This window comes from Tympanuchus pallidicinctus, unplaced genomic scaffold (assembly GCF_026119805.1).
Source record: "Tympanuchus pallidicinctus isolate F22 unplaced genomic scaffold, pur_lepc_1.0 scaffold3, whole genome shotgun sequence".
Classification (NCBI taxonomy): domain Eukaryota; kingdom Metazoa; phylum Chordata; class Aves; order Galliformes; family Phasianidae; genus Tympanuchus; species Tympanuchus pallidicinctus.
The window spans coordinates 91,080,507-91,107,171 of record NW_026294747.1 but is presented as its reverse complement, the minus strand read 5'-3'; the positions used below and the strand labels follow the sequence as shown (position 1 = coordinate 91,107,171).

The 26,665-nt window shown below is 38.6% G+C and overlaps 1 protein-coding gene across 1 annotated transcript in view; it reads left to right on the top strand.

Moving 5' to 3' along the window:
* HIBADH (3-hydroxyisobutyrate dehydrogenase) overlaps nucleotides 1-20,136 on the top strand; it is an 80,941-nt gene extending 60,805 nt beyond the window's left edge. Inside the window, exons 5-8 of the mRNA XM_052696807.1 lie at nucleotides 6,658-6,791; nucleotides 7,562-7,638; nucleotides 14,646-14,802; nucleotides 19,142-20,136. Coding sequence (XP_052552767.1) covers nucleotides 6,658-6,791; nucleotides 7,562-7,638; nucleotides 14,646-14,802; nucleotides 19,142-19,300 — 527 coding nt within the window. The 3' untranslated portion in view covers nucleotides 19,301-20,136. The remainder of the gene's footprint in view (nucleotides 1-6,657; nucleotides 6,792-7,561; nucleotides 7,639-14,645; nucleotides 14,803-19,141) is intronic.
* The last annotated feature ends 6,529 nt before the right edge of the window (nucleotides 20,137-26,665 follow it).

Here is a 26,665-nt window from a genome sequence, read left to right as displayed (position 1 = left end):
TGTTTGCTAGACTTCTTCACAGTACTGTTTGTTTGGAATTCAGCACAGCTTACTCCTTGCAATCTTCTGTTGCTTTTTCAGCAGAAGCTGGGCCATTGTGATATTTATCTGAATTCAAACAAGGCTAATTAAAAGAGCTGCTGACAGTTGTTGTGATCTGACTTTGACTGGAGCTTGATGGTCATTATGGGTAAATAATGAACCAGGGCTGCAAATGTAGCAGCTGCCAACTTGGGATAGAAGAACAGCTATTGCGTCCAATTTAAGGATCTATCGACCGCTTCCCTTCTCCCTGCAGATCTTCTTCAGAGCAGAAAACTAATGTTTTCTACTGCTTTGTTTTGTGGTTTCAGCTATTTCTGATATAGCCTATAATTTCCTCTTAAATATTTAACCTAGTCCATTATTAGCTTTCAGAGTTAACAACTTTTCCATGGGGCTTTCTTCTCATTTTTATTGTTTCGGTTTTTTTGTTGTTTTTTTTCTTTTTTCAGTTTGTTTTTATGTACAACGTAAGTGCTTTAATAATTATGATAATGAGCATTTAATTTGCCTGTTGCTACAGAATAAAAATCAACTCGTTTTTTTTCTTTGCACAGCCATAATTTTGCAGCTTTTATAATTGGGTGATGCTGTAAAAGGGATGCATCTACTTCCTCAAGCGTGCTATTTCTCCTGGAGTTGCACTGAGCTCTTGTTGTATAAATCTTCAAAGCACTGACCTGAACCTCCATTTCCATTTTTGTTCAAACATCACTAGTTCATGAGGTATGCTGGTGCGAGGCTCTATTCATCAGAAGAGTGAGGTAGCAATGGCTTTCATTAAGGCGTAATTCCAAGTATGCCATCGCTTCATCATGAGCTTTGCCTTGTCCCATTAGCAAGCAAAACCGGTGCGTGCAAGGGAAAATGGCAGATTTTAGTAATAAATTAAATTAACTTTCCGCTAGAATCCCTGCCATCATAAATGCAGAATGGACATTTAAAAGTCACTGCAGAATTTTATATCCACAAGAACTTCCCATTTGCTCAGCTGCCACGCGGAGAGGCAGCCATGCATTATGTAAAATGTAGGAACGTGCGCATAATGCGGCACGACTCAGGGTCTTGCTGGGAGGAAATGATCCCGAGCGTGCCCCTAAAAGACAAGCCCCGTGCTCCGGGATATAATGATGAAAAATTGCCCGTTTATTTGTGCCTTTGTGCTTCGGCAAAAACCAAACTTTGGGTTGTTGCCTGTGCTGCGGCAGAGGGGCTTTGTGCGCGTGGTGCTCCGCTTGTGCGAGGCCGGGCTGACGTGCTGCTGGTCCCAGCTATAGCGCATCACCCCCAGCATGTGCAGAGCCATCCGTCTGTGTCACCGGCACCCCAGAGGACATCTGACATGAGCTAAGGAACAGAGACCGTGATCGCTTACAAATCAAACATGGCACGCTCTAAACCGATTGTGCACGGCAATCTTTTCGAGAAAGGACAACTAATTGAACATGATAAAGTGTAAAGTTAATTAACACCCTTAAATTTGTTGATTACTTTCACGGGATTATATTGTTCGTTGAGTAGCAGCTTTCTGTCCCAGCTGTCGCCTTTTTAGAGAATGTCTCTGGTAAACAATAGAGACACCATAACAAGTCGTAAATGGTCCCTGTGACAGCAGCCCCTTGTGAGGCTGCATCTGTAGAAAATGATTAGAACAATTGCATTTTAAAGACGGCTCACATCGCAGCCCGGTCCCATCGGCCCTCTTCTTTATCTCTGGTGATGGCAGACTGGTTAAAACATTTAAGTTCTTTGGAGCAAATTAAGTGATTTACTGTTTCGGTTCTACAGCGATAGAATAGCTTCATAGCTCTACCTTTGGTGCTGATTTTTGTAATAGGGAGAGAAATGAGATCCCTTGGAGTGGTGGGGGGTTTTGTTCTGTGTTGTTTTGTTTTTTTAATTACCTGAGGTCGTTCTGTTTACTCATTTCTTAGAAATAGATTAAGCCCGTAACACTTCGTCTACAAAGAGACTAGAAGGGAATGACCTCCTGTTTATGTTGGATAAGATAAGTAGTTTCCTCTGGGTTACTTTATGCTTACGGTATAATATATATAATTGTATAATTTGTCTAGTATTATATAATTATAATTGTATATTAAATTATATTTTAAAATAATTTTAAATATCCTTTATTTCCAGTAAGGATTTGTAGCTGATGTTGCCTATGCATGTTGGTTGCCTGTACCTACAGTTGTCTTTTAGTTGGTTCTTGATTTATACATGTAACAAAACAATAGTAACCTTTCTGATTAATCTTTCCTTGTGTATTTTGGTTTAACTTTTTTGGCTTGTGCAACTCGCAAATATTTCTCTTGAGCTGGCAGGTACTTAAAAGGCTCTGCTTTGCACTTATAAGCACGTACACACATAGACAGATGCAGGCTCTTAAGTTCACCTAACTGAAGGAGAGGAATCATAACAAGAAACTGCTTGTTTGGGGAAACGATAGTCATTTGAGTTACAGTTTTGCAAAAACGTTGGGATAAGGGACCAGTGTTCCTTTGCTCATTGAACATACAACACTGTGAAATAGGAGAGAGCATTCAAACTTTAACACTTTAATTTTTCTTGTTGATTTTTACATCTATTTTGGGTCGTAAGCCAGTTGCTGAAATTATGTCTTGCTCAGTAGGCTGTATGCTGAATAGGTCACCGTTGAAATGGATGTTTGCCTTCTGAGATTCTTCATCTTATAACCCTCATCCTTAGCTTGTTCAAAGCAGCTTCATTCATGTTTGATTTAAATTTTTCTTCTTAACTTTGTCAACAGCAGAAATTATTATCTGCAGGTGTAACACAACAGTGATCTAAGTGACACAGGGGAATGGTTGGGTGCTCTCTGTATTCAGCAGTATAGCTGGAATCCTCCTCTAATGCACAGCCCTACAGTGACCCTTCTTTTTAACTTGTCTGTGCCCTCCTCTTCTTTTGGAAATGTAACACAACTGAAACTAGAAGCAGATACATTCATGTAGCATCTTCATTAACTTTCTTTTTCCTAGTAATTTCTATTTTTTATGATAAGCAAACTGCTTGTAGACAAACTCCTCTTACTGATGTAGCTTTAGGGATAGGGCCTTTGTTTTTGGAGCTGGAGGCATCCGTTGCAAATTACAGGATTGTTTCCAAGGTACTAAATATTGCAGGAGCTGTAATAAGCAAGGAAAAATGGATATGGAAGTGTTTGGTGGCTGGAGAACCTATAGGCTGCCTGGCTGAGAGCCTAAAACTTGAGATTGTCTGAATCCAAACTGTCTCAGGACAGCTGTGGCCAGTTGCTGCTATCATATGAGGGCCCCTAAGCTTCCATTCACTTTTTCATATAAAACTGTGAACTTAGGAGCTGCTCTATGTCAGGTTCACTGGGCAAACTGTGGGCATTCAGTGAGAACCACGTGAATTGCACTAATCCTTGCCCTGCAAATGACTCAGGCAGATGTGACAGGATGTTTTAAGGAGCTGCTCTCTATTTACCTGTTCTCATTACAAGACATTAATCTTCCAGATTTTGTTCAAAACCTTTTGGTACCCAAGTGGAAAGCCTGTCCCTACGTGGGTATACGTATTGCAGACCTACTCTAGAACTTCTCACTGTGCTTTTCTCCCAGATTCTTTTTGTGTGTGTGTGTGTGTGTGTGTGTCCCTCCCACTGGCTAGCTCTCTTATCTGCAAACCTGTTCCTGTCAATTTATATCTCTGGGAAACACTCTGATAGTCTTATGATTTACTGACTCAGAGTTGAGCTACTCTGTGCAATCTGCTGGCATGACCTCCTTAGAGGATTCTGCATGTGGGCTGGGGTGCTCTTACAGAGAGGCTGAGCACAGGGCAGCAGTCATGGGCTCCAGTAGCCCTGTCTTGCAGAGGAGGAGGTCTTGCACGTGCTGCTCGCTAATACAGTTTCTCAGAAACTGCTCCCTGAGGACAAGAAGAAGCTCTCAGTATTTTGGAAAGAACAAACAGATCCTGAATATGGACTTTTGACCTGGCACGGTAATGTTTGAGGTGGTAAGAAATCTTACAGAAGTCAAAATGTGAAAAGTAGTCATTAGCTTTGCTTTTTATTACATTGAAGCTGCATTGCTTTCTTCCTTGCTCTCATCAGCGTTAGAAACTGAGAATACTTCACTGGCCTGTGTTGTTGGTGAGGTATCTGTGATTTTTGAAATAGAGCATTGTATTCTTGTCTAATGACTTTCCATTTTTAGCTGAAGTTACAGTTCTTCTGCTCCTCCCTGCCTAACCTTGCAGAAATTACCAGTGTTATAGACTTGCTGCATTGCTTGTTTAATTCTGATAAAACAGCTAGTAACTGGGGAGGGCCCTCAATGATAAAAATTAGTGTGAACTACATAGGCTTTTGTTTTTAAAAACAGAACTTTCCAAGCCTTCCGCATTATACGACAAATTGCTCTTTTTTTTTTTCTGGTTAGCTAATTTATTTTTTCTACTTGAAATGTAAGTGTTTGAACAAGTGAGAGAGTGCAGCTGTCAGAAGATTAACCAGCTGAAAACTATTGTCAGCATTAATTTTGCTCTAATAAATGACTCTCTGAAGCTATTTAGCAGTCTGTAATCTAGATACAAGGCTATTGACCTATGATGGATAGTACTGGATTTTGTTTGTAAGCTTTGACTTAAATTGTCTACTTAATTTGCTGCAGGTCAGATCACAGGATTAGTGGTAAAGGCCATTATGTGGTTTGAATAAAAATAGCTGGAGGAATGGAATGAAAATCATTGTGTTTATTAATGTAGCAATCTTTGCGGTCATGTACATAGTAAATTGGTAGCCAACAAGATGACAATGACCTATTTGTGTTAGTTCTAAATCTAGGCGTTGCTCTTTGCCAAGTTCTCGGTATTTGCCACATGAGTTGGCTGGGGAGGAGTTGTTCAAGTGAGATTAAGGATTGGCTGCAGATAAGGTGTCTTAACAAGAGCAGAAAAGTCTTTACCATTGTCGATATATCAGTACTGAAGTGCATATCGAGGAGCAGCATGTTTTGTATATATCAGTTGAAAGCTTTGGGTCTGTGTTTTTCCAGACATTCCAGTTTGGTACTCCCCAGTAATGGAGTGAGTCCAGCAAAGGGCTGCTAAGCTGATGAGGGGACTGGAGCATCTTTTGTGTGAGGAGAAGCTTGGAGAAGGCTCAAGGGCTCAAGGGGATGTTATTATATAGAAATGTCTGATGAGAAGGAGAGAGGCTGATCTTTCTTAGTTGTACCAAGACAAGAGGTAATGAGTGCAAAGAAAAATACGTGAAATTCCATTTTGGGAGTGGGTTTTCATTTGTGACTACACAACACCTAGCACAGTGCAGGGTGTTCCACTTACAGCCTGGAAACTACTTCAATATAAGGATTGTTATGGATGTGATGGTAGCTAGTTCACGAAAAAGAATTGTGAATCATAGCTAGGGAACAGTCTGACTTATGTAGAAGCAGAGTGGTCCACCCCATAAAGAAAGAACAAACCATTTTACTTGGACGTTCTGTTTGCAAGAACACTGTTAACTAGTTTTATTTCAAATTAGTATTTCAAGTAAAACTAGCGTTTTATATCAAAGGGGCCATAATCTGTAGCTGTACGTCCTAAAAGGCAAAAGCTTGATGCGTAACACAGAGAATTTATACTGGTTATACTTCTTGCTGAAGTGAAAAATAGTGGGGAAGCTGATATGTTAATTAGTTTGGGGTAAATTTTCCTAGAAGCTCTACCAATTAAATCTGTTGGTGTTGAGGAGATCGACATTATAAGAGTAATTTGTATTAGAATTAGGCATCTTTTAAGGAGTTAAACATTTCATGCAGATGCTAAATATCACATGGGGAAAAAAAAGTGCTCTTTTTGTGCTTAAGAAGAATATGATCAAGAACTATGGGGTGTTCCTACTGGCCTGTGGTAAAATCGGATAGATTTTTTTGAATGAAACCGGGAATAGTGTGTTTGTATGTGTGTGCCTGTCAATTGTTTTACATTGGTTTTACATAGTACTTTATATGATTGTCTGTTACGTTTATGCATAGAAAGCTAATATAAGGTTTCTGAAACATAGTAGAACTTTGCTTCTGATTGGGAACATCATAAACCGTGGCATGTCAGAAGGCAAGCAGTAGGTTTCACATGTCTGTGACTTTTAGTTGTTCAGTTACCAGTCAGCAAGCATTGATAAAAACTTAGCCCAGAGTTTGGAAAAGCTGATAAAACAAGAGCTAATTTTGAGCAACTGTTGTGAATAGTCATGTTTGAAGAGCAGTTTGGCAACACATTTTACGTAGCAATTCAGTTACAATGAATTTTATGGGGTGCAAAGTCACAGGAAGGGTTGGTTGTTTCTTCGTATGAAATTATGAAAAGTCACGTTGCCAGTTTTCTGTAATTCTTACAAGTTAATTGTCTGCCATTATTGCTGAAGATACAGCCTTCTTTAAGATGGCTTTATCTTCTGAAGTGTTTGAGAATTAAGATATGTAATCCTGTAAGTACTCAGACTATATATACTTACTAAATGCATACATTTTTAATCATTGGACCCTTACTGGTCAGGTGAAGTTGTTAAGACTTTTCAAAAGTACTGGTGTTAAATCCAGTGTTGTCTTGATTCAGGTGTTGGAGCTGCTCGAGCTGGAAACCTTACTTTCATGGTTGGTGGAGTGGAACAGGAATTTGATGCTGCCAAAGAGTTGCTAATATGCATGGGTTCCAATGTAGTCTACTGTGGAGAGGTTGGAACTGGACAGGTAATGCTGAGGCATTGAGAGTTATCTCAGACTTCTACTTTGGCTACTTTATTTTTCTTGAATGATATTTTCTCTTCTGTTCCACAATGAAATGCCTTGTATTATGTTTTGTCACTTGTTTCCTTATTTTTCAACCATGATGAAATAGTATCTTGGCACCATTCTCAAGTATGTTGTATAGAATCAAAGAATGGCCCGGGTTGAAAAGGACCACAGTGATATCTAGTTTCAACCCCCTGCTATGTGCAGGGTCACCAACCACCAGACCAGGCTGTCCAGAGCCACATCCAGCCTGGCCTTGAATGCCTCCAGGGATGGGGCACCCACAGCCTCCTTGGGCAACCTGTTCCAGTGTATCACCACCCTCTTTGTGAAAAACTTCTTCCTAAGTTAGCTTAGTACCAGAACATCTGACCTGGTGCTTTTTCACATTGTCTTGTTAAATTATACTTGTAAAAGGATACAGATTTTTATTTTATTTCTTCCAAATTTAGATTTATTGAATGTTCTGAAGGATAAAGAGAACTCATGTGCCATGTTTACTAACTGAGCTACTACACTAAGAAAAATATTTCCACCTTTCATTGGTGTGTTGTACTGCTATACGTTTATGCTTACTGATGCTACCTTTAGAGAAGAGGTGTCTGAGATATTTAATCAAAACTATCCCCAATTTAGTTAAAAAGATCCCTGTGTATTACTTATGCATAAATGTAATGTATTTTGATTAGAAAATGCAAAAACTAATTGACTGATAAACTTATTTTCAGGCTGCAAAGATTTGTAACAACATGCTTTTGGCCATCAGTATGATTGGAACTGCTGAGACTATGAATCTTGGAATCAGGTTTGTTTGATTTTTGTATTGGATTGAAAGTGTTTTCTCTGTGTTAACAGTCTTGTGTTTTACAGTTGACTTTTGCTAAGACAGTGACAATTGGATGGCATCGAAAATCTTTTGCCAGATATTCTCTTATAAAAGCCATTAGCATGCTAAAGGTGTTTCTTAACTAAGGTAGGGCTCTCAGAACAGGAATATTCTCTTGTGTTGACTGTAAAGGTTGTTACATTCTGCATCTGAAGATAAGACTTTATTCTGTTATAGTGCTCTATACAATAATGTTTGTCGTACATCACGTGCATAGGGGATAATATAGAGATAGGTATTCAGATTCTAAGCTAATGTGCAGTGTATTCTGAATATTATTCTCTCATGTGGCTCGTGTTGGCTTTGTTTAACTTTGTGAAATCTTCCAAAATATATTGTAAAGTAAAAGTTCTTATGCAGTGCATGTATCAGATTAAGATCAGTGCATAAAAAAAATAACCTTTCTGTCAGAGTTTATCACTGTGGTTTGACCTAATTTCCAAAACTAATGCTTTGTCAAAGAGCTGGAGTATGTTCCACTCTGCTCTTTTCAATGCTAAAATTACTATTTCATTTCTAGCAGGTGATGCATTTGACTTGTAAGAAACAGTATTTTATACTTTATATGAAACAAAATGATTTTTCCTCTCCACTTGTAATCAATTTATTTTTCCTGTTGTGTTTGAAATTTTTTAAATACAGTAAGTGCAAGTACTGCTTCAGTATCGCAGTATTTGAACCTTCCTAAATTCTCTTGGCCAGATCTAAAACATTTGCAAATTTATATGCAGTTCTGTGTTTGAAGAGATTATCTTCCAGTTGTGTATCTTTTAAGGGTTCTTCACCAATTATTCATCGCACGGTTGCATCCTTCCAGTTGGTCTGCTAAAACTATAGGTAGCGTAGATACTTATCAACTGGGCTTTGGACCGTGTGCTCATGTGGATTTGCTGCAGTGTAAAAACAACAAGAGGGCATCAAATGCTTAAATAAATAAAAAAGAACACCTACATGTGTGCACATACACAAGGCGGTGTAATGGATTCACATTTCCTCTTAATTACCATATCAAGATGCAGTTGTTTTATTGAATTGCCCTTGTCTCAGATGTTAGACTATCTTGACCTATTAAGTTGTCATGTTGTAATTGAGATAAAAGAGGAATTTGCTTTGCATCAGTGCTAATTGGTTTATCAATATCCTGTACCATTTACATTTTAAAATTGAGAGTCTGTAAGATGCAGAGGCACGTCTGTATTAAGCCATAATAAAAACAGTGGCATTGTATACAACTGTTGTAATTCAGTATGGTGTAAAGCTTTCATCATGTTCTGGTTTAATTCATGTTTCACTTAATAAAACATATGTAATTGATTTTTCATTAATTTTTTTATCTGTATTTCTAGAAATTACTATGTTTAAAATTAAAAATAAATAATAAAGTCAAGAGGTTTGAAACACAGGTATTCTGGGCATGTAATCTGTGCACAGAACAAATGGATGCCTGCAGCCATGTAGTAAGAATTTTGGAATTTTCATTTTTCATTTTATTGGCTTCCAGTGAAAATTTTGGCTGAATTTGTGTTCAGTATTTGTGAGCAAAAATCCACTATAGAGGTGACGATTTACTGACCTTCCTTGCTTACAGTGTTGGCAGTCAAGAAGAAACTGTAGTTTTTGTAGAAGAAACCTGCTGATTGTAACCTGAATAATATGAAACACAGACACCTCATGCAGTTTTGGACTAAATGAGATTAAGACGTAGGCAGTAACGTAAAGCAATTCAGGACCCTTGCACTGATTTTAATGTGCCGTGGATTAAATCCTGGAGATGACTTTTGCGTACAGTAGAATAAGAGCTTTCCACTCTTGGTGCGTACGGATTTCTAACATGCAAGTCACAGTTTTCTAATTGTTAAAAGTTTTCAATTTTTATAAGATGGGTTAGTTGTTTGTGTTTGTTTGTTTTAAAGTGTAAAGCTTTAAGGGTGGGTTGACTAACTAGTGAGAAATGGTTTGACTACCTGGGGAGAGTTGGAAGATGAACTGATAAAATCTGACTCGACCTAGCAAAGGACTCCGGAAACCCAAAAATACCCTCAGAGCAGAAACAGTGGAGCTCATACATATTTTTAACTTCTAGATAGAATATAAAATTGCTGTGTCATGCATCATGTATATTTGCTGTATTCTAGTCCTGAGTTTTAAGGACTTTGGATGATCAGTTATTCAAAATATTACTGACTGAACTAGATGTTACTAGAAAGTCATATTATAGTACCTTCCAGAAATCAATATATTCTTTCTTCAAAACAGTATGGCATTATACTATTAATAAACCACTTCTCTATTGTTTTCATTAACCATGTGGCCTCAATTTTCACTTCATTCATTTCAGATTTTTAAATTACATCTGTTATTGTTTTATTTATATTTGAAATTACAGAATTTTTCCATACTTCAGTATAAGTAGCAGATAGAATATTGTCCAGAGGAAGGAAAATTGGCATTAATGAACAAAAATCCCCATGAGCTCCCAGAAAAAACAGGTGATATTTCTATATAATTGCTTTTTTTTTTATATTTGCTTACCGTTAGACTTTACTCAATATCATCTTCCTTTACTAATGTAGATGTCCACTTTCATTCGAAGTTATTGGATTTGGATTCCATAAGTAATATTAAAAAAAAAAAAAAATTCAGTCTGAGGTCTGACCATTGAAATACCTTTTTTATTTTTCCACTAATTTCATGCTTTATGAATGTTGCCATTAAAAGTTTTGAAGCTGTGGCAGACATTCTGGAAATGAATTTACATTTTCGTTTGTATTACTGATTTTCTAGCATGATAGTGACACTTCCTCAGTAGAAAAATTTCACATAAGTAGATTTTATTACATGTTTTTATGGATGGTAGAATCACAGAACTGCTCAGGTTGGAAAAGACCCTCAAGATCATCAAGTCCAACCACAACCTAACCATACCACCTTAACTCTAACAAACAACTCCTAAATCATGTCCCTGAGCACCACATCCAAACTGTTTTTAAACACATTCAGTAATATGCGTATCTCAAAATGCCAAAGTGAATTACTGTATCAAAACAATGCACAGAATATGTGTAAGCTTCACAAATAAGAAATAAAATCATTAGTTGAAACTATCCACAGACAGAGACTACTTTTCTTACTCTTTTTTTCTTTTTCTCATCTGAATGTCAGTAGCTTACTGAGTTCTGAGTTCCACTGTGGCAATGTCTAATACTAGCAAAGTAAGGCTTGGAAATGAGCTATTGATGATAACGAGTTTGTGTTTGGGTCAGATGGAAGCTGCTGCTCATCAAGCAGTGCTTGGTCCCTGCAGAGGTTCAGGGAAGGGCTTCTCTGCTGACACAAGATAGTACAAGGTACTTTAATGGGGTTGGGATATGAAGGACCATGACAGCAGTAAGTGGTCCTTGGCACTGCAGCATCACCGTTGTGCTTCTAACAGCAGAGGAAGTTGTCTCCCCTAGAAGGAACTACTCTGGTACCCAGATTTGTGTCAAAAATACTGCTGTTTCCTTAGCAGCTTTACTGTATATTAGTTTGTGCTTCCTTGCTAAAAAAGACCTTTAAAGTGCAAAGATGGTGAAAGAACTTTGCCATGTGTTGCCAAGCCTCCAGATCTGGTTTTAGTGAGCATCCTTGGGCTGTAGATGAGCAGAACTGGGAGTCAGCAGCATAAGAGAGGCCTGTGCACCAGCCTGAGGCATGTAGCCCTGAGCGCATTCCAATCACAAATTTTGGGAAGAAGGCCTTAAAACTGAATTCCTCTGAGAACTCTGTCTCTGCTGTCTTTATCTAAGTCTCCTGAAGGTTACTAATGATGCTTCAGAGCACTTACTTTGTTTAAAACACCGGTAGCACGATCATTTTTAGCTGTGGTAGGAAGGTTGTAAAGTTCCAGTTGAATATTTTCCAACTTCATACGGTAATTCTCCCAAGCACCTTGAGATGTGAATCAACAGTTCAGCTACTACAGTTGTTACACCATAAAATGAGACATATATACCGTAATATGAGGGCATATATTTTTTTCTTTTCTGTGAAATGTCTTGTGAGTTTCTCTCTCTGTTCCAGACTGAGCTCCTGGAGGTATGTGTGAAAAAATGCAGTATGTTATTTTGCCAAAGCTTGGTAAATCTTAAATATTGAGCAGTGGCCTAAAGGGATCCTACTTGAAGCATTTTTTGTTGTTGCTTGTGTGCTCGTTGCTTAGTTTCTGCTGTTTGTTTCATGAGGAATGTTACTGAAGAAGCTGTAATTTGAGACAGTGAATTGTTTTGGTGCTCTATTAGAAGTACAGTTAATACGTAGACTTCTTTTATGCTTATAAGGGAGAGGAATATCTTGGTAATTGTAAATTCACATGCACATGAACAAGCTCTTGCAACATCCAATGGCAAGTTGTTATGGGGACTGGCAGACTGTCATCATTTTGATAGCTTGAGCAGTATATCTCCTGAGCAGCAATGGAGCTCTTATGCAGAGAGAGTATCATATGTTCCCAGCCAATTTACAGGGAAACAGCAATAACATTTTATCATGGTTGAGAGCCCAGTAGCTGCTTCCTATTAAACTTGCCCTTTCAGATACCTGTCTCGGATTAATTTGTTGATTTCAAATGGAAACTCAGTCTTCTCCACTGAAGCATGACTTTCTAGGATAGACTCTCACTGAATGACAATTACTGTATATTCTAGCTAGTTTCAGACCATTACAAGCCTTGGGCACAGTGGAAGACAGAGGACTTCTTCAGTAACTGATTTTAATATGTCTAATTTTAACTGTCAGTTATATATGCACCACTGGATGAATCCTTAGAAAGATGAAATGCAAAGCACTTCTAACTTGCTCTTATTAATGATACACTTGCTGCAAAGGAGAAAAAAAAATAGGTTCAGGTCTCCTGCAGAGAATCTGCATGATGTTTTAAGATCAGCGGAGTTTGAAGGAGCAGGGATTTAAACTGATGCTGTCTGCCTTTTTCCTTTGCTGGAGCAAAAATGTGCCAGATGTAATGTAGGTGGTATTTTACATATCTGCCTGACACACAGTTATCTTTTAAAATGTATTTTCACAGAGAGGTAGTTGGTACACTGTGAGGAGAGCATTTTTGGGAAGGGTTGTATGCATTTGGAAATAATAGGTTCTCTGCCTTGCTGTGTACTTGTAGCTGTAATTACAGATCACTGCATGCAGGCACTGCACGGCTAAAAATACTGATCTGGGTGTAAGAATGATAAGGAAACAAACAAACCAAAAGATTTCTTTTGGCCGAAAAGCAGCTGCTTTGTGCTTGAAAGCTCAGGCATTGTGTGCTCCCAGTGCATCTTGGCTTTTTTGGTTGGTTGATTTGGTTCGGTTGCATTTGGTTTTGGTATTTTTGATGACAACAATTAAAGCCTTTATTTTGAGAGGTTGTTGACGAAGATTTTGATATGCTATACAAGATAAAAGTACAATTAAAACACTGTGAGGACATATTGGTGCTGGAAAATACTTTTTTTTTTTTAAGAAGTGGCAATTGAAAGCTTTCAGAGGACTTCAGTAAATGGGGAGGAGGATAAAGCCCAGCCCCAGGGGCTGGTGCAGCAAGTCATAAATAAGGCTGTACAGCAGTGATGCTACAAAGGTATCTTTGCAGTACAGAAAGTGATCTTGCTTTGCATTAGGAAAACCGAGTCTTGTGCTGTTGTGGGAACAGAAAGCATATTGTAGAGATTGCTGCCTGAGACATTGTTTTTCAAATCCTAAAATCCTATTGGAATAAATAGATAAATTTAGGAACTATTCCACTGATAATGAGATTTAATCACCTAAAAATTAAAACCTAGAGAGCTGCAGAGCCTGGGAGGGATGTTAGGATTCCAATGGCTATGGAGATCTGCAAAAAGTCTGTGGTAAAAGCTAATGTAAGTACTTGTATAAAGGGTAAAGCTCCCCTGGAATTTTGTGGGAAAGTTTTTTTTTTATTTTTAACCTGTTTTCTTGTCCCTGGCAAAGGGGGTTGATATATCATTTTAAAATGTGCTTTTCTCATCTTTGATTGCTACTGGAAATAATTACCTTGATTTCTTTCTTATACGACTGTGACTGACCATTTCTACAGGATCAGATAAACTACTGTTGATTAGTGTTGGTATAAATGTAATTAGAGTAAAATTTATATTAGCAACTTGATATCAGCATTAATACAAATTCATAAAACAGTTAATTTTCTAAAATATTAATATACTTTCAGTCTACACTGAGCAGCAGTTTATGCCATCAGCTCTATTTTCAAGCAAATTGAACCATTCTAGAACAAATTTTATACTTGAACAAGCTTTGTTTTACCAGGATCAGTAACCTTATCAACAGTTGACCCAGAACTATGATGTATGTTTGTGAATAGATTGCATATGTCACAGTAAGAGGCGGACTTGCCTCATAAGCTAGAGTATGTAATGAAGATCAAGTAATAGCGAAGCAAAATGCAGATGTATACAATAGTAATATATATATTTTTAGAAATATATCCGGTTTGGTACTTGCTTCTCAATTATTTGCTTTGTTCAGCTCTAGACAGTACAATTTTGTTACAAAAAAGAGGCATGTGATCTAGTCACTGGCAGAACAGAATGCCTTGTAACAATTAGAAGGGAGCTGCACTTCTGAGAAGGCCTTTATTTTGCTTGCGCTTTCAGAATTGCTAGATTGCTAGATTGAAGACACTTTGCTTAGTACAAAGGAAAAAAGCTCTGAAAACCTACTGCTTAAATGGTGGATTGATGGTCTTTAATCTAAAATACAGCTCTGCTACCCCCAATATCAATACTGTGTCATTTTTCATGGCTTGTAGTAAAGGGAGAGAAATGATGGCATAGTCCTAAAATATAAAACAAGTCACCCATGTCTTGCGCATTTTGACATTAACAGTTCTCTTCCTTGACCTTTGACAGATTAGGGCTTGACCCAAAGCTGCTGGCCAAAATTCTAAATATGAGCTCGGGTCGCTGTTGGTCAAGCGATACGTACAACCCTGTTCCTGGAGTGATGGAAGGAGTACCATCTGCTAATAATTATCAAGGAGGCTTTGGAACAACGCTCATGGCTAAGGTACAGAATACTTACATGTAAAGGTATAGTTGCTTCTCTCTGGGCTTCTAGCAAGCATTCTCAATGAAAATTTATGATTACAAGGAAATGTGTGTGCATCGACAGAGGACATCTCAACCTATTACTGTAGCTCTGAATTAACAAGTAGTGCAGTGGGCTTTCCTTTAATCTCCAGCCTCTTCCTAGCTATTCCTGCTGCAGAGCCACTCAATGAGATGATATGCACTTCTCAGTTCTCAGTTGTCCTTAAGCTCCCGATGGACTTGTGTGTATGGCAAGTGCTCAGCAAGCTTTTTAGGTGGCTCTTGCATGACTGCTCTGGAACTTAAGAGCCTCAGCTCAAGTTCAGGAAAACCCTGCTGAACAAATTAGTTGCCCATAATGGCAAAAGCATCTAAAACCTTCGGCCTAATCTCTTCCAGATACCTTATGCTGTGCTACCACAAATGCCTTCTGGCATTCTCTTCCTTGCTGAGCCAGTTCCTAAGGTGTTGTGAATGCCTAAGGTCATGTGAAATGCATAATGCAGACAGGCTTCAACCCACAGCCTCTGCAGACTGATTTTCTACAGGTGCCTGCGCTGTGCTGTGACCTCTCTTGAATTGTTGTCAGTGGCAGCAAATGTAATCCTTCTTAGAAGTAATAACCCAGTGATTTAAATTATTTGTCTGCAAAGTGAGAGATCTGGGTTTTAGGTCCTTTTCAGCATGAAGAAGTTGTAACTTACAGCTATCCCATCCCAGGAGGGTACGCTTACTGCCACACTCTTGGCTGTTTGAGGAAAAGCATGGTCCTGACTCACTCTGTGGTCGGGAAAGCAAAGCCCTTGGAGGCCAGAGGAAAGTAGGCAAGGAGGTCAGGGCTGTGCATCATGCTGATGAGGATGCAGTTGGAGGGAGGAACTGTAGGGCACTGACTTTTGAACTACTTCTGCTTTTACACAATGATTGCCTAAGGTGAATTACAAAAACAGCCCTGGAAGAGAACTCTGATCTCATCCCTTGATGGCTGGTGAAGTATTCTAAGTTTATGCAACAACAGCCAGCAGCTTTCATGTCTTTGAGGGATGTGTTAAAATACTGGAAAGCAGCAGTTTTTATGTCATGTTCATGTCATTGGACATAGGAGACAAGAGAACATTATTAAAATTCCTGATTTATAAAATGCTTCATATTATGCATTTGAGGTTGGCCAGGGTTATTGATTGGAGATAAGCAACCTGATCCTGGCAGTGTCTCAAAGCTCTTGTTTCTATCACGTGCAGCTTTCAAAATCCCTTCTGCCTGTTGTGCATTGTTTCACGGTGGAATCTCTGTTCTTCTGGTTCTTAACTGTTACTCTTGTCTTGATTAACCTCACAATATAAATAGGATGGGACATATTCCCCTCCCTTTTAACTTTCTGTGTACATGGTGAATTTTTTCTTCCTTTTGTTCTGCTTCTAAGAGGGACCTTTGTCTAAGATCTTCATTGGAGGAACAGCAGCTTGGCCTGTGCTTGTTTGTTGAAACTGTCAGCATTTGTTTAAAGTATTATCAACACATAAGAGGATTGTTTCTCAGATATTTTTAATTGCTCTTCACTTTTTCTGATGCCTCACCGGCCCATCTTGTCTTCTAGACAACCTATAGGCTGCCTCAGTAAGAGGGAAAGACAATAAATTCCTCTCTTGCCTGTTCAGTGTTAGAAAATTACTTGAATGAGTAAGGAGCCAAGAGAAAGCTGATCACGTTTGTGATGTTACATGGTGAAGTAGCGACCAGTTTTAAGGCACTGCTCCTTAGTTGTCAGAGGACTTCTATGATCCCTTTCATCCTGGTATGTGATAGATCATGTAGTATATAAGTTGAGTTGGGGACTCTTGTCTGGGAAGTTCAAAGCATGCTTTTGCCACTTACAAGAAGCAAAAGCCAACTATATTCACAGCATGGTTACTGAGTAAATGTTGTCCTTGAATCCTGAGAAAAGCAAGATTTATATCACACTATTCTTGACTGATAGTGCTATATTTCAAATGACAAAGTTTCGTTTACATCAGCTCCAAAATAAGTCTAAGGAACCACACATTTCTACTGTGACCATTTTTTGTGGATCATTTTGTTGTTGTTGTTGTTGTTTTTTACTTTTTTAAAATAGGTTTGCAACTGTCTCTTGAAAGAGAATCTGTTTCCCTTTTCCAAGCTGAGAAAAAGTGAGCAAAATAGTTGGTACAGTAAGACATCTGCAAGATTTTATCAACTTCGTAGGGTATGAGAGGACCCGTAAATTATGCTCTGATTTTCACTTCTTCAGAAAGGTCAGCAAAAGACAACTTTCCTTTAGAGTTGTTTTCTGCTATTTCACTCAAGGAATCTCCAGCTTTGAGAGAAAAGATCTTTTACAACCTAAAGATAAACTTTATATACAATTTGTGTTTTTATTCCTTCAAAGTTCCCATTAACAAAACGAAATTTTAAACACAAACAATCAGAAACCCCTAGGACCTTCCTGACTTTGGAGTCAGGAGTCCTAGTTCAAGTAAGCCCAGAGATGCTATCTAATATTTCAGCCATCTTGGAGCCCAGATTTCATTGCAAAAGCAAACAGACCTGCTTTATAAAATTGTCCTTGTGCTAGCAGTCTGTTCAGAATTTTCAGGGACTGTTTTTGTGCAAGCCCCTTCAGTGAAAAATAAACCACTGCTACTGAAACTAAGGACCTTCATTAGTTTGGAGCAGGATGATTTTGCTGTTCTACTATTACATGAAGTGATTTAAGATTTTTTGAATGAAGTGGACAATATGGCAACATTTCACAAAGAGGGGCTGGACAAGATTAGGATTACATTGTGGAATATCTTACTGTAAATTAGGCTAAAGTCACTATTCTTACACTTAAGTCATCAGTCATTGCTAGGCAAAAAGGAATGATCTGCAGTGATGCAAATGAGGAATCTTACCTGAATCCTGTGGCATCTGATACGTATGTTTTTCCCATTTTCCTAGATCTTGAAGTCATTCAAGGGTAATAGAAAGAGTAACTATAATTCTGATTTGTATCAGAATGACCTTTATAGGGCCGATTTACAGATCGAAGTGACATTTAGAGAATAAAGTAAGATCTTGAATTCCCTTGTGCTAATTCAAATACAGACGCACAGAAAGTAAAGACTTGTCTTGTAAGTCATTCTTGAGAAGCCAAAAGTGCTCTCAGCACTACTACAGTCTCTCAGTTCTTCTTATTTGTCATAAATATGGATATATTTTTAAATTAAACCCAGTAAAGGTGCAAATTCTATGAGCCATTGCAGTCTTGGATGGACAGCAAATGTAGTCACACACTAGTAACTCTGGAGAAGTATTTCTGCAGCTTTCTTAAAATATGGACCTCATAATTGAGTTCCATCCTCTTGCAATACCTTATAAAGGCAACCTTGAGAGCAGGCATTACTGTCATACTTAGAAAGAGATCTGTTTCTGTATCCAGGCCCTTGTTAGCTATTCTTTCGTCAGTAAGCTTCATGTCTGATTCAGCTTTAAAATTCAAGACATCCTCCAATCTGACTCGTCATTTCTGTCCAGCATGAAGCTGATTTTTTTCTAACTTTAGTTAGTCATTGTGCTGGTACTTGCCTTTCATTTTTCTCCTGTTTATTTTGGATTGTAGATATAGTTGACCAAATGCTCTGGGAGGATACGATTTCAAATTATTCTTCTTGACGACCTCATTTTTTGCCCCAAACTTAGTGTTTAAAAATGCAATCGAATTAGTCTCTATTTCTCTTCATCATTCTTTCATTAATTGCATGGTCACATTACCTACATGGTCACATGTAGGTAAAATGAGAGGCTTCAATTTTGCTGCTGTTCAAATACCTCCAGCTTTGTTTTTAACCTGTTTTTAGCAAAAAAAATGTTGTCTCACTCAACCAGTATGAAACGTATGTGAAATACTTAAGTGAATATCCAGAAGAATTTTAGTTTTGGAGATAGTGTAGAAAAGTGGAGGAAAAAAAAGTCTGAGCCTTGCTATCAGGTTGCATAGTGATCGAGAAAATTCCCTCTGTCCTGAAGGAAGTTGTCTTCCTTGTAGAGCTGTGTGTGAGCTGGGTTTCTGGGTTGGGTTTTGTTTTGTTTTCCTGTTGAATAATATTGAGTTATTGTTTTCAAAATTAAAAACTAAACAAAAACTTCTTTCTTCCAGGACTGAAATCTTATACAGTAGACTTCTCTTAACAATGAAAGTCATTTAACATATTGTATGTACATGGCTATTGATAAACTTGTCATTTTTTTGTTGACTGTTTTCCTTTCCTTCCCTTCTTCCTCTCTGCCCTCTTTCTCTCTCTCCTTCTTCTCAGGATCTTGGCCTGGCCCAGATTTCTGCCACCAACACAAAGACTCCAGTTCCTTTGGGATCCCAGGCACATCAGATCTACAGGATGATGTGTGCAAAAGGCTATGCCCTGAAAGACTTCTCAGCTGTGTTCCAGTTTTTACGTGAGGAGGAAAGCTTGTGAGCTGTCCTTTGGCAATGGACACAATAATAAACCACATTTTTTTATCCTTGCAGCTCATTTGAGAAATACATGGGTTTAATGAAATACTGTGCATTCTGATCTCATACAGACTAATAATCTTTGGTTGTCTAAATCACAGCAAACTCTGGGACTTCATCAGTTCTTGAAGGAGTGAGCCAGAGGAAGGGGTTGTTTGGCAACTAGCCAGACAGTGATTTCGTTTTATAAGAACCATCAAAAGTTTTTTCACTAGATGCAATAAATAAATGAATATTTTTTTTTATTGAACACTTAATTGCATATAAAATAATTTACGTTACAACCGCAAACTTAGGTGAATCTTGAAGAGTAAAGTTATATAGTGATTTAATGATATATAGTGATCTATCAAAATTAAAAGTGAATACTGTATGGAAAAAGGGAAGATTTCTTTTTCAATGAAGAAACACAGCTTGAGATGGATTTTATTATTTTTTCCTTGGACCTACTAGCCTTGGATTGATATGTAGAGAATTTTACCTGGGGTTCAGGTTGCAGATTAAGTTTATAGGCACATGTTACTAAGTGGAGAGCTGTTACAGCATGTTTGCCTGGTAGACTTAGTTAAAATAACATGGTATGCGTGTCTCTGCTGTAAAACTCTTACTGTATTTTGCTAACCCAGTTTTATATTTTCTTGTATTCTGTCACACGTTTTCTGTCACACATTTTCAGAGCTCAAAAACAGCACTTTCCAGAAGTTCTAACCAAGTGTGCATTTGCTTTAGTCAACTACTGCAGTAATATAAACCTAAATCCCATTATTTTGAGAAGAAATAAAAATCTATGCTGGTAAATATTTGCTCTATGGTTATTTGCTTTTAGTTTTGATGCAATCTTGCACACACAAGAGTGATCTTATATTTTTATTTGCTTGGGTTTTTACGAATTATCTTTCAGTAACAGGCTTTTGAGGAACTCTTGACTGTGTGATGCATACAGTAGTATATTTGCCTACGTATTACCTTAACCATTCACTGCTTCTGGCAAAATACAGGTGTATTACTTATTAGGTGTATTATAAATTCAAATTTGTAAATGTAAGTGTTCACATCCATACTGACTCACAGGTTCTAAGCTCAATCAGGTCAATTATGCATTTACATTCCAATTTTGGTTCTGTGACAGATCCCTTTATATGTGCGCATTCAGGTAAGAAAATTTTGTTTGAATTAGCTCAATTCAGTGACTTCGATAACTTGAACGTTACATTTTAACCTGTTAGTAACATTATATGAAGTCATTAAACTACAGATTGATCTGGTATCCTTTCAGTTTGCTTCAAAGATATGACGTCCCAGGTTATTCAGAGCTTAGGGGCTTGTTAATGTTGTATGAGTTGAAGACTACCAGGAGCAATCCTGCTTTTTAATAGTTGTCCTTCTCTCATTTGATAAAGCTATTGATTCCATTCATTCCTTGAGATCTGACACAAAACTATCTGCAATAAAAACTATTAAAATCACTAAGTCAACTGCATGAGTGCTGGAAAATGCACAAATGTGGAACCACTGTTAGAGGTGTGTGGCTCAACCTTTGACTGCAAGATCACATAGAGGTGTTTTTTTTTCCTACAGCATTCCTGCCTCACATTACACAAAGGGTGGACCCAGTCCATAGTGAATTTGAGACTACAGGGATGCTTTTGCTGATAGGATCCTTGTTTGCTTGTCAGTTTTACAATGAATGAGACAAAGAATGGTAGGAGAGATCTGGTTAAGTCTCCTCTGTATTTGACTTGGAGAGCTGTCTGGTAGCTGGATTGCTGAGGATTTCTAATAGATGCATCCTTCCAGTGTCCAGCCCAGCCTGGTGCAGCAGTTTCTATCAATGTGTTTGCTTGCAGGAAGCATAACTATTTGCTTTCTTAATATGGTAGATGCACATATAAATGTTAGGAGCCATAAGGAATGGAATATGTCTAGCGAGACAGACCATTTGAAACTTTTATCTTCCGAAATCATAGTCTTTGTTAAGCATGTAAAAACTTTTGAGCTACTTGTATGTTTCTGCTCAAGGCTAACTCAGGCTTCTTGGGGTCCATTTCTCCTCTCCTGCAACCACTGATCAAATTTTAAATTCCTACTCTGAAGCTCACGTTGGAGTAGAGACTGCCAGAATGCTCTCTTGGCAAACCAACAAAACTAGATGTTTTCTGATCTGTTTCTTAGAGCAGGATTTTGGCTGAAATTAAAAACAAAAACCAAACCAAACCAAAGCCAGCTCTGGGGCAGACAGCCAGCGTGTAAAATTTTAGACCAAGCAGTTAGTTTGGCAAAGTTAGAAACAACTTTTACCATAAATCTTACTGTGGAAAGTGCCTTGAAACTTTTAATAATATCCAGTACCTGAAGCCAGTAATACAATTTCTGGTATAATACACATAGTTTTCCTAATTCTGCAGGGAAATACTGTACTACTGGATACGTATAGTGGTGGTGGTATTCATGCTAGCTACATCTATTCTGCATCTGCCTGTGTGTGTAATCTTTTGCTCTGCATGGGGTATACTTCTGGCCTATGGAAATTAAGCAAGTACTAAAATTGTTGTCACTGCCAGAAACAGGCATTGAAAACAGCAATTTATTGAGCTGAACAGAAAGACAGTGAAATTGGTTAAATTTCTACACTAATTACTTCCCAGTGCATACACACAAATTAGGTACAGCAAATTAGTTGTATATTTTATAAATGTCCCAAAGGGAAACTTGAGGTAACTTCTTTTAAAATTGTTTGGAATGTTAAATTAGCCCTCCCATCCTGCTTGCTTGGAAATTCACCTATATCAAATGCATTTATTGACTAGCAGGAAAACATTGTCAACCAATAAAACTAGTGATGGTTTTTAAAAAAATACCTAAGCATCCTTCTCTCAATTATGATTCTGTATAAACCATCTTAAGCAACTATTTTTGGTGGTCGTTTAACAGAGGAGGCCTTCTATTAAAACTGCTGAGTATGATGTTGCTTTAACTTTATTTATGGCTCTTACAAGCCTCGGGTGGAAGAGGAGGCATTCTGACCAAGTAAAAGTATTATACGTGATAGTCTGGCTCTGGTTTAATCAATGCGAATGTTGCCATTAACTACAAGACTGCCAGGATTTCACAGCATTTTTGGAATGGCGGAGTAGTTCCAGTGCAGATGTGGCCAAGATGCAGCTTCAGGGCATCTCTCAGGCAGGGATTGTGCCACATTGATGGCATCAGGATTCTGAAAAGTTGGGGCGTTGGCTGTGAAAGGAAGGAGCCAGCTGGAGCTGCTGGAGGTGATGTTGCCAGTCTGTGTCCCAGCCTTGTCCTGCAGCAGATGATAGAGCTGCTGAGAGCACAAAACAGCTGCCGTCACTTCCAGCCTGGGAACAGAGCTGCCCACCTTTTCAGCTGTATAAATGTTACAACTGACATGAAAGGATGTTCCTAAGTGATCTGCAGAACATAAAGACTGAGCCTGTTCATGGAGCAAGCAGAGAAAACCATCGTACAGGGGCTATGATATTGATGTCTTTCTGCAATCTTAGTTCTCCATCTTGATCAGCAAGATCAAAACTATCCAGAACCTACTCAAAAGGTACTTGAAGACTGGAGTGGTACCTCTTGCTTTTGATTTGCCTTTATGTCATCAGTACTGTCTCCGTCTCCATATAAAACCAGATATAATTCCATTTTGCTCAAGAAAAGCTGAGAGTATTTTCTGTCTTACAAGAGGAAACTGTCTTACAAGTTGTAGAAACTTTGATGCAGTGTAGAAGTCTGCGCTGTGTTTTCATGGCTCACTGAAGCAATGCGTGGAGCTTGGGCCCTCTGTGGCGTTCTAGATTTATGGATTGGTAGGATCCTCTCAAAGTCATGGGACTTTACAAAGCAAAGCCTTTTTGTTGACATCTCTATCAAGTTCTTAGAACTTGCTGCAAGCCTTGCAAAACTGAAAAATTATACTTCTGCAGGGGGAGAAATTTAATTCAAGGTCTACAAATGAATAAGCAGTGTTTTAGAAAAGCGCAAGCTTACAAGACGCGTTTGACATTGTGTGCGATAGCATAATGGATGTCTGATCTTTAAAGGCTACTGGTATGTTTAAGATTTGTTGCTTTCTATATATGATTTGTCACAGACCGTCCTGTCTGCTGGCACAGTCACACATAATTTTTTCTCCCATAAGAATAATAACAACAGTTAGAAAATTTTCTTAGGTGGACAGAGAGTGAGTATTTTTATGGCTGGTGCACTCAGTAGATGTATGACATAGAATTAGGCATCCATATGGCAATGATTTTTTGTTGGTGGTAGTATTCATCATAGATGGTGAGCACTTGCAGTAAATTGAAACAGGTGAATAAACCTTTTTAAAGTACTAAATGTCTTCTTATAGCAACTGTATGATCAAAAGCCGTCTGGCTCTTTCTGTGCTGACACCCAACTCTTCCTTTTGACCTTGGCCTGAAATGAGATCTTGATTTTCGTTTAAGGTCGGAGGTAGCTCAGTGTGTTTCTTCCTTTGGTGTTGCTGAGCCTCTCATTGGTGTTCTGCTTAGTAAATTACATGTGAGGCCTGGAAATAATAAATATGCTAACATACGTTCTATGAATTTTACTGATTTCAAAAAAACTTGGAGTGCTGATATATATCATGCAACTGATACAAAGGTAAGTTTGCTCATACCTGAAATACAGCTACCCTGGAAAGAAAAGCAAGTATTGTTACAGTGCATTTCAATGCCTGCAGTATTTTAAGAAAAGAAATTACTTGCATATTGAAAATTTGTTTTGTTGAAATTCAAATGAAAAACCAGACAAGTAAAACAAAAGCAGTAGTGATTTGGAAAGTACCTTAAAGAATACTTATAATAATACATATTATACTTGTTCTTAGAGCCTTCTTCCAGATGATGCCAGTGTTAACTGGGCTGTAGTCACTGGTTGTAGACACACCTGAGTCGGCTGCAGTTTGCTTACATATCTGTAGCTCTTTTGTCCCAGAGACTTTCCTGGGAATCTGGGTGAATACCTGGGCAGCTAGCCCAAGTGTTGTGTAAGCTGTTTGCAATACCTAAGCTGGATGGTTTGTGGGCAACAGTAGGAGGATTCCAGTTATCATGCCTGTTTTTCCACGACTCTAGATGCTGTTCAATGACCAATATTTAGTAAGCTAATGTACTGGATGTTGTTGCTTTTGTCTGCTTTATAGCATCATTTTGGAATCATCTGCTGCTTCTTTCTCTGTTTGCACTATGCCCAGGATGTATCCCCTGCCTGATGATTCTGTTGAACCATCTTATCTGCTCAGTCTCCTGTAATTCACACAACTGTGGACTTTTCAAGGGCTATCTTTCAGATCCCAGCTTCCCACTATATTACTGACATGTTCTGGATAGCTTTAGAACAATAAAACCATAGAACAGGATCATCTAGGTGGGAAAAGAGCATGAAGATCAAGTCCAGCCATCCACCTCACCTCCCCAGTGCCATCACTAAATCACGTCTCTTAGTGCTATATCCTTACATGCCATACTGATATGTATTTGGTTAAATATTCTAGTTCCATTTTTCTCTACACAATTTTGTACACTAAAAAAAAAAAAGTCTTCTAGCCTGTGGGTAGCTATTTCCAGTGCCTTTATGTGTTAGTATCTATGTCTGTACTATGTAAGACAGGATTTTACTGATAAACATTTGCTGACTGTTATGTTTAACTGTGATGTGAACTGTTGGTGTTGTGTAATAATAACACCAGCTTCCAATCAGTCTGCAACTCACAAGGAAGGCAAACTGATGCCACTTAACAGTGATGGAAGCTGGAGCTTCAGATATGTGGATTTAAGAGATGCATGGATTCCTGTGCAGTCAGGCTTCAATGCAAGCTCTGCTTGTTTGCAGCTATGGATTGCATGGAACCAGAAGCCTGCAGTGTATCAGTTGTTTGAGTTTGTCAGTCCTCTGAGCTGTGGTGCGGACACTAAACTGGGCTATTATTACTCCATCACTGCCTTTGACTTTGCTGGGGTTGTCTTTGCAGTTAATGCTAAAAATTAGCCAACGTCTGGTCCCTGCCAGGAGAAAAGGAGAACAACACTGCTAAACCAGTGGAGATCAGTAGGTTTACACCTATCACAGGAGCTAAAACCAACATGATGCTCTTCCTGCAAGGCCTCTAGGTTCTGTCCCCAACCCCCAGTGCCTCGCTTTTTATTTCTGCTTGTCCTAGATAGGGAACTGCTAGCTGATGTGGTTGCAACTGCGTGTGGGTGCAATAAAAAGAGGAGAACTAAGCAGACCCTGTGCCTGTGTGGCTTGCCAGGCCGATCAGTGTGAGGTGGCTCCTTGTAAAACAAGGGACTGCAATGGGCTCCCTCTGGCACTGTGATAAAGGTGGAGACACCTAGTCCGCAGATATCTCTAGATACTGCTGCTGAGCTCCCAGGCAGCAGAATGCAGTTCCTGTCCCCACTGCACCACCCAACGCTGAAGTTTGAGCAATAAACATCACACCAGCCTCTCCAAATTCTCCCCTGGGCCACTTGTGGCTATAGTTTTGGCAGCTTTGTCTGCCTTGGCCCTTGCTGCCTGGAATCTACTTCTACACTTCCTCTTGAAAATTCCCTTTTCAGCTCTGTGCCTGAGCTAACTATGGGCCTTCAGTGTGAGTGTAAATAAGATGTTAGGTCTTACTTGCTTTCCATGTGCTCCCAGTAGTGCCAGAAAGCACATAATGAATGCGTCTCCCTTGTTTCTTCCAGACTTAATAAGTAAACGGAGCTATAAACAGTAAGCCAAAAGGATGGTGATGGTAGGCATTTATGGGGTAATAGGAATTTGTTCATTGAACCCGTCGTTGTGCTACTTCATGTCTGCGGTATCTCGGCTTTTGCTGCAAGCAGGAGTGATGTGTGTTACTTTTCATATGAGGAGGAGCCAGAACTGGCTGTCTGCAGAACTGTGGCTGTCACTTTGAAACACATACATTGTGTTCTTTTAAAGCTCAAATGATAATTTGGCATTTTTGTACGTTAAGTTGTAGCTGCTTTGTTTTTTTAATCCATTTTCCATAATTGGCTGCTCTAACATGTTTCCTACTTCCTTCTCCATCCATGTAACAGCCTGCATGTTGTTGGCTATATATACCATCTAAAATCGCATTCTGGAATCTATGAGAAACTCAAGTCTGGAGGTAACCGTGCCATGGTGCTGTTAATAACACATTGCAAACAAGAAAGTAGTAAGTGGAAATAATGCACTCATTTAGAAGTAATAAATCCTTTGATCTTTCTTTGAAGCAAGGGTATATGCTTAAACTACCAATTCAGGGACAACCAGATGCCCATAAAGA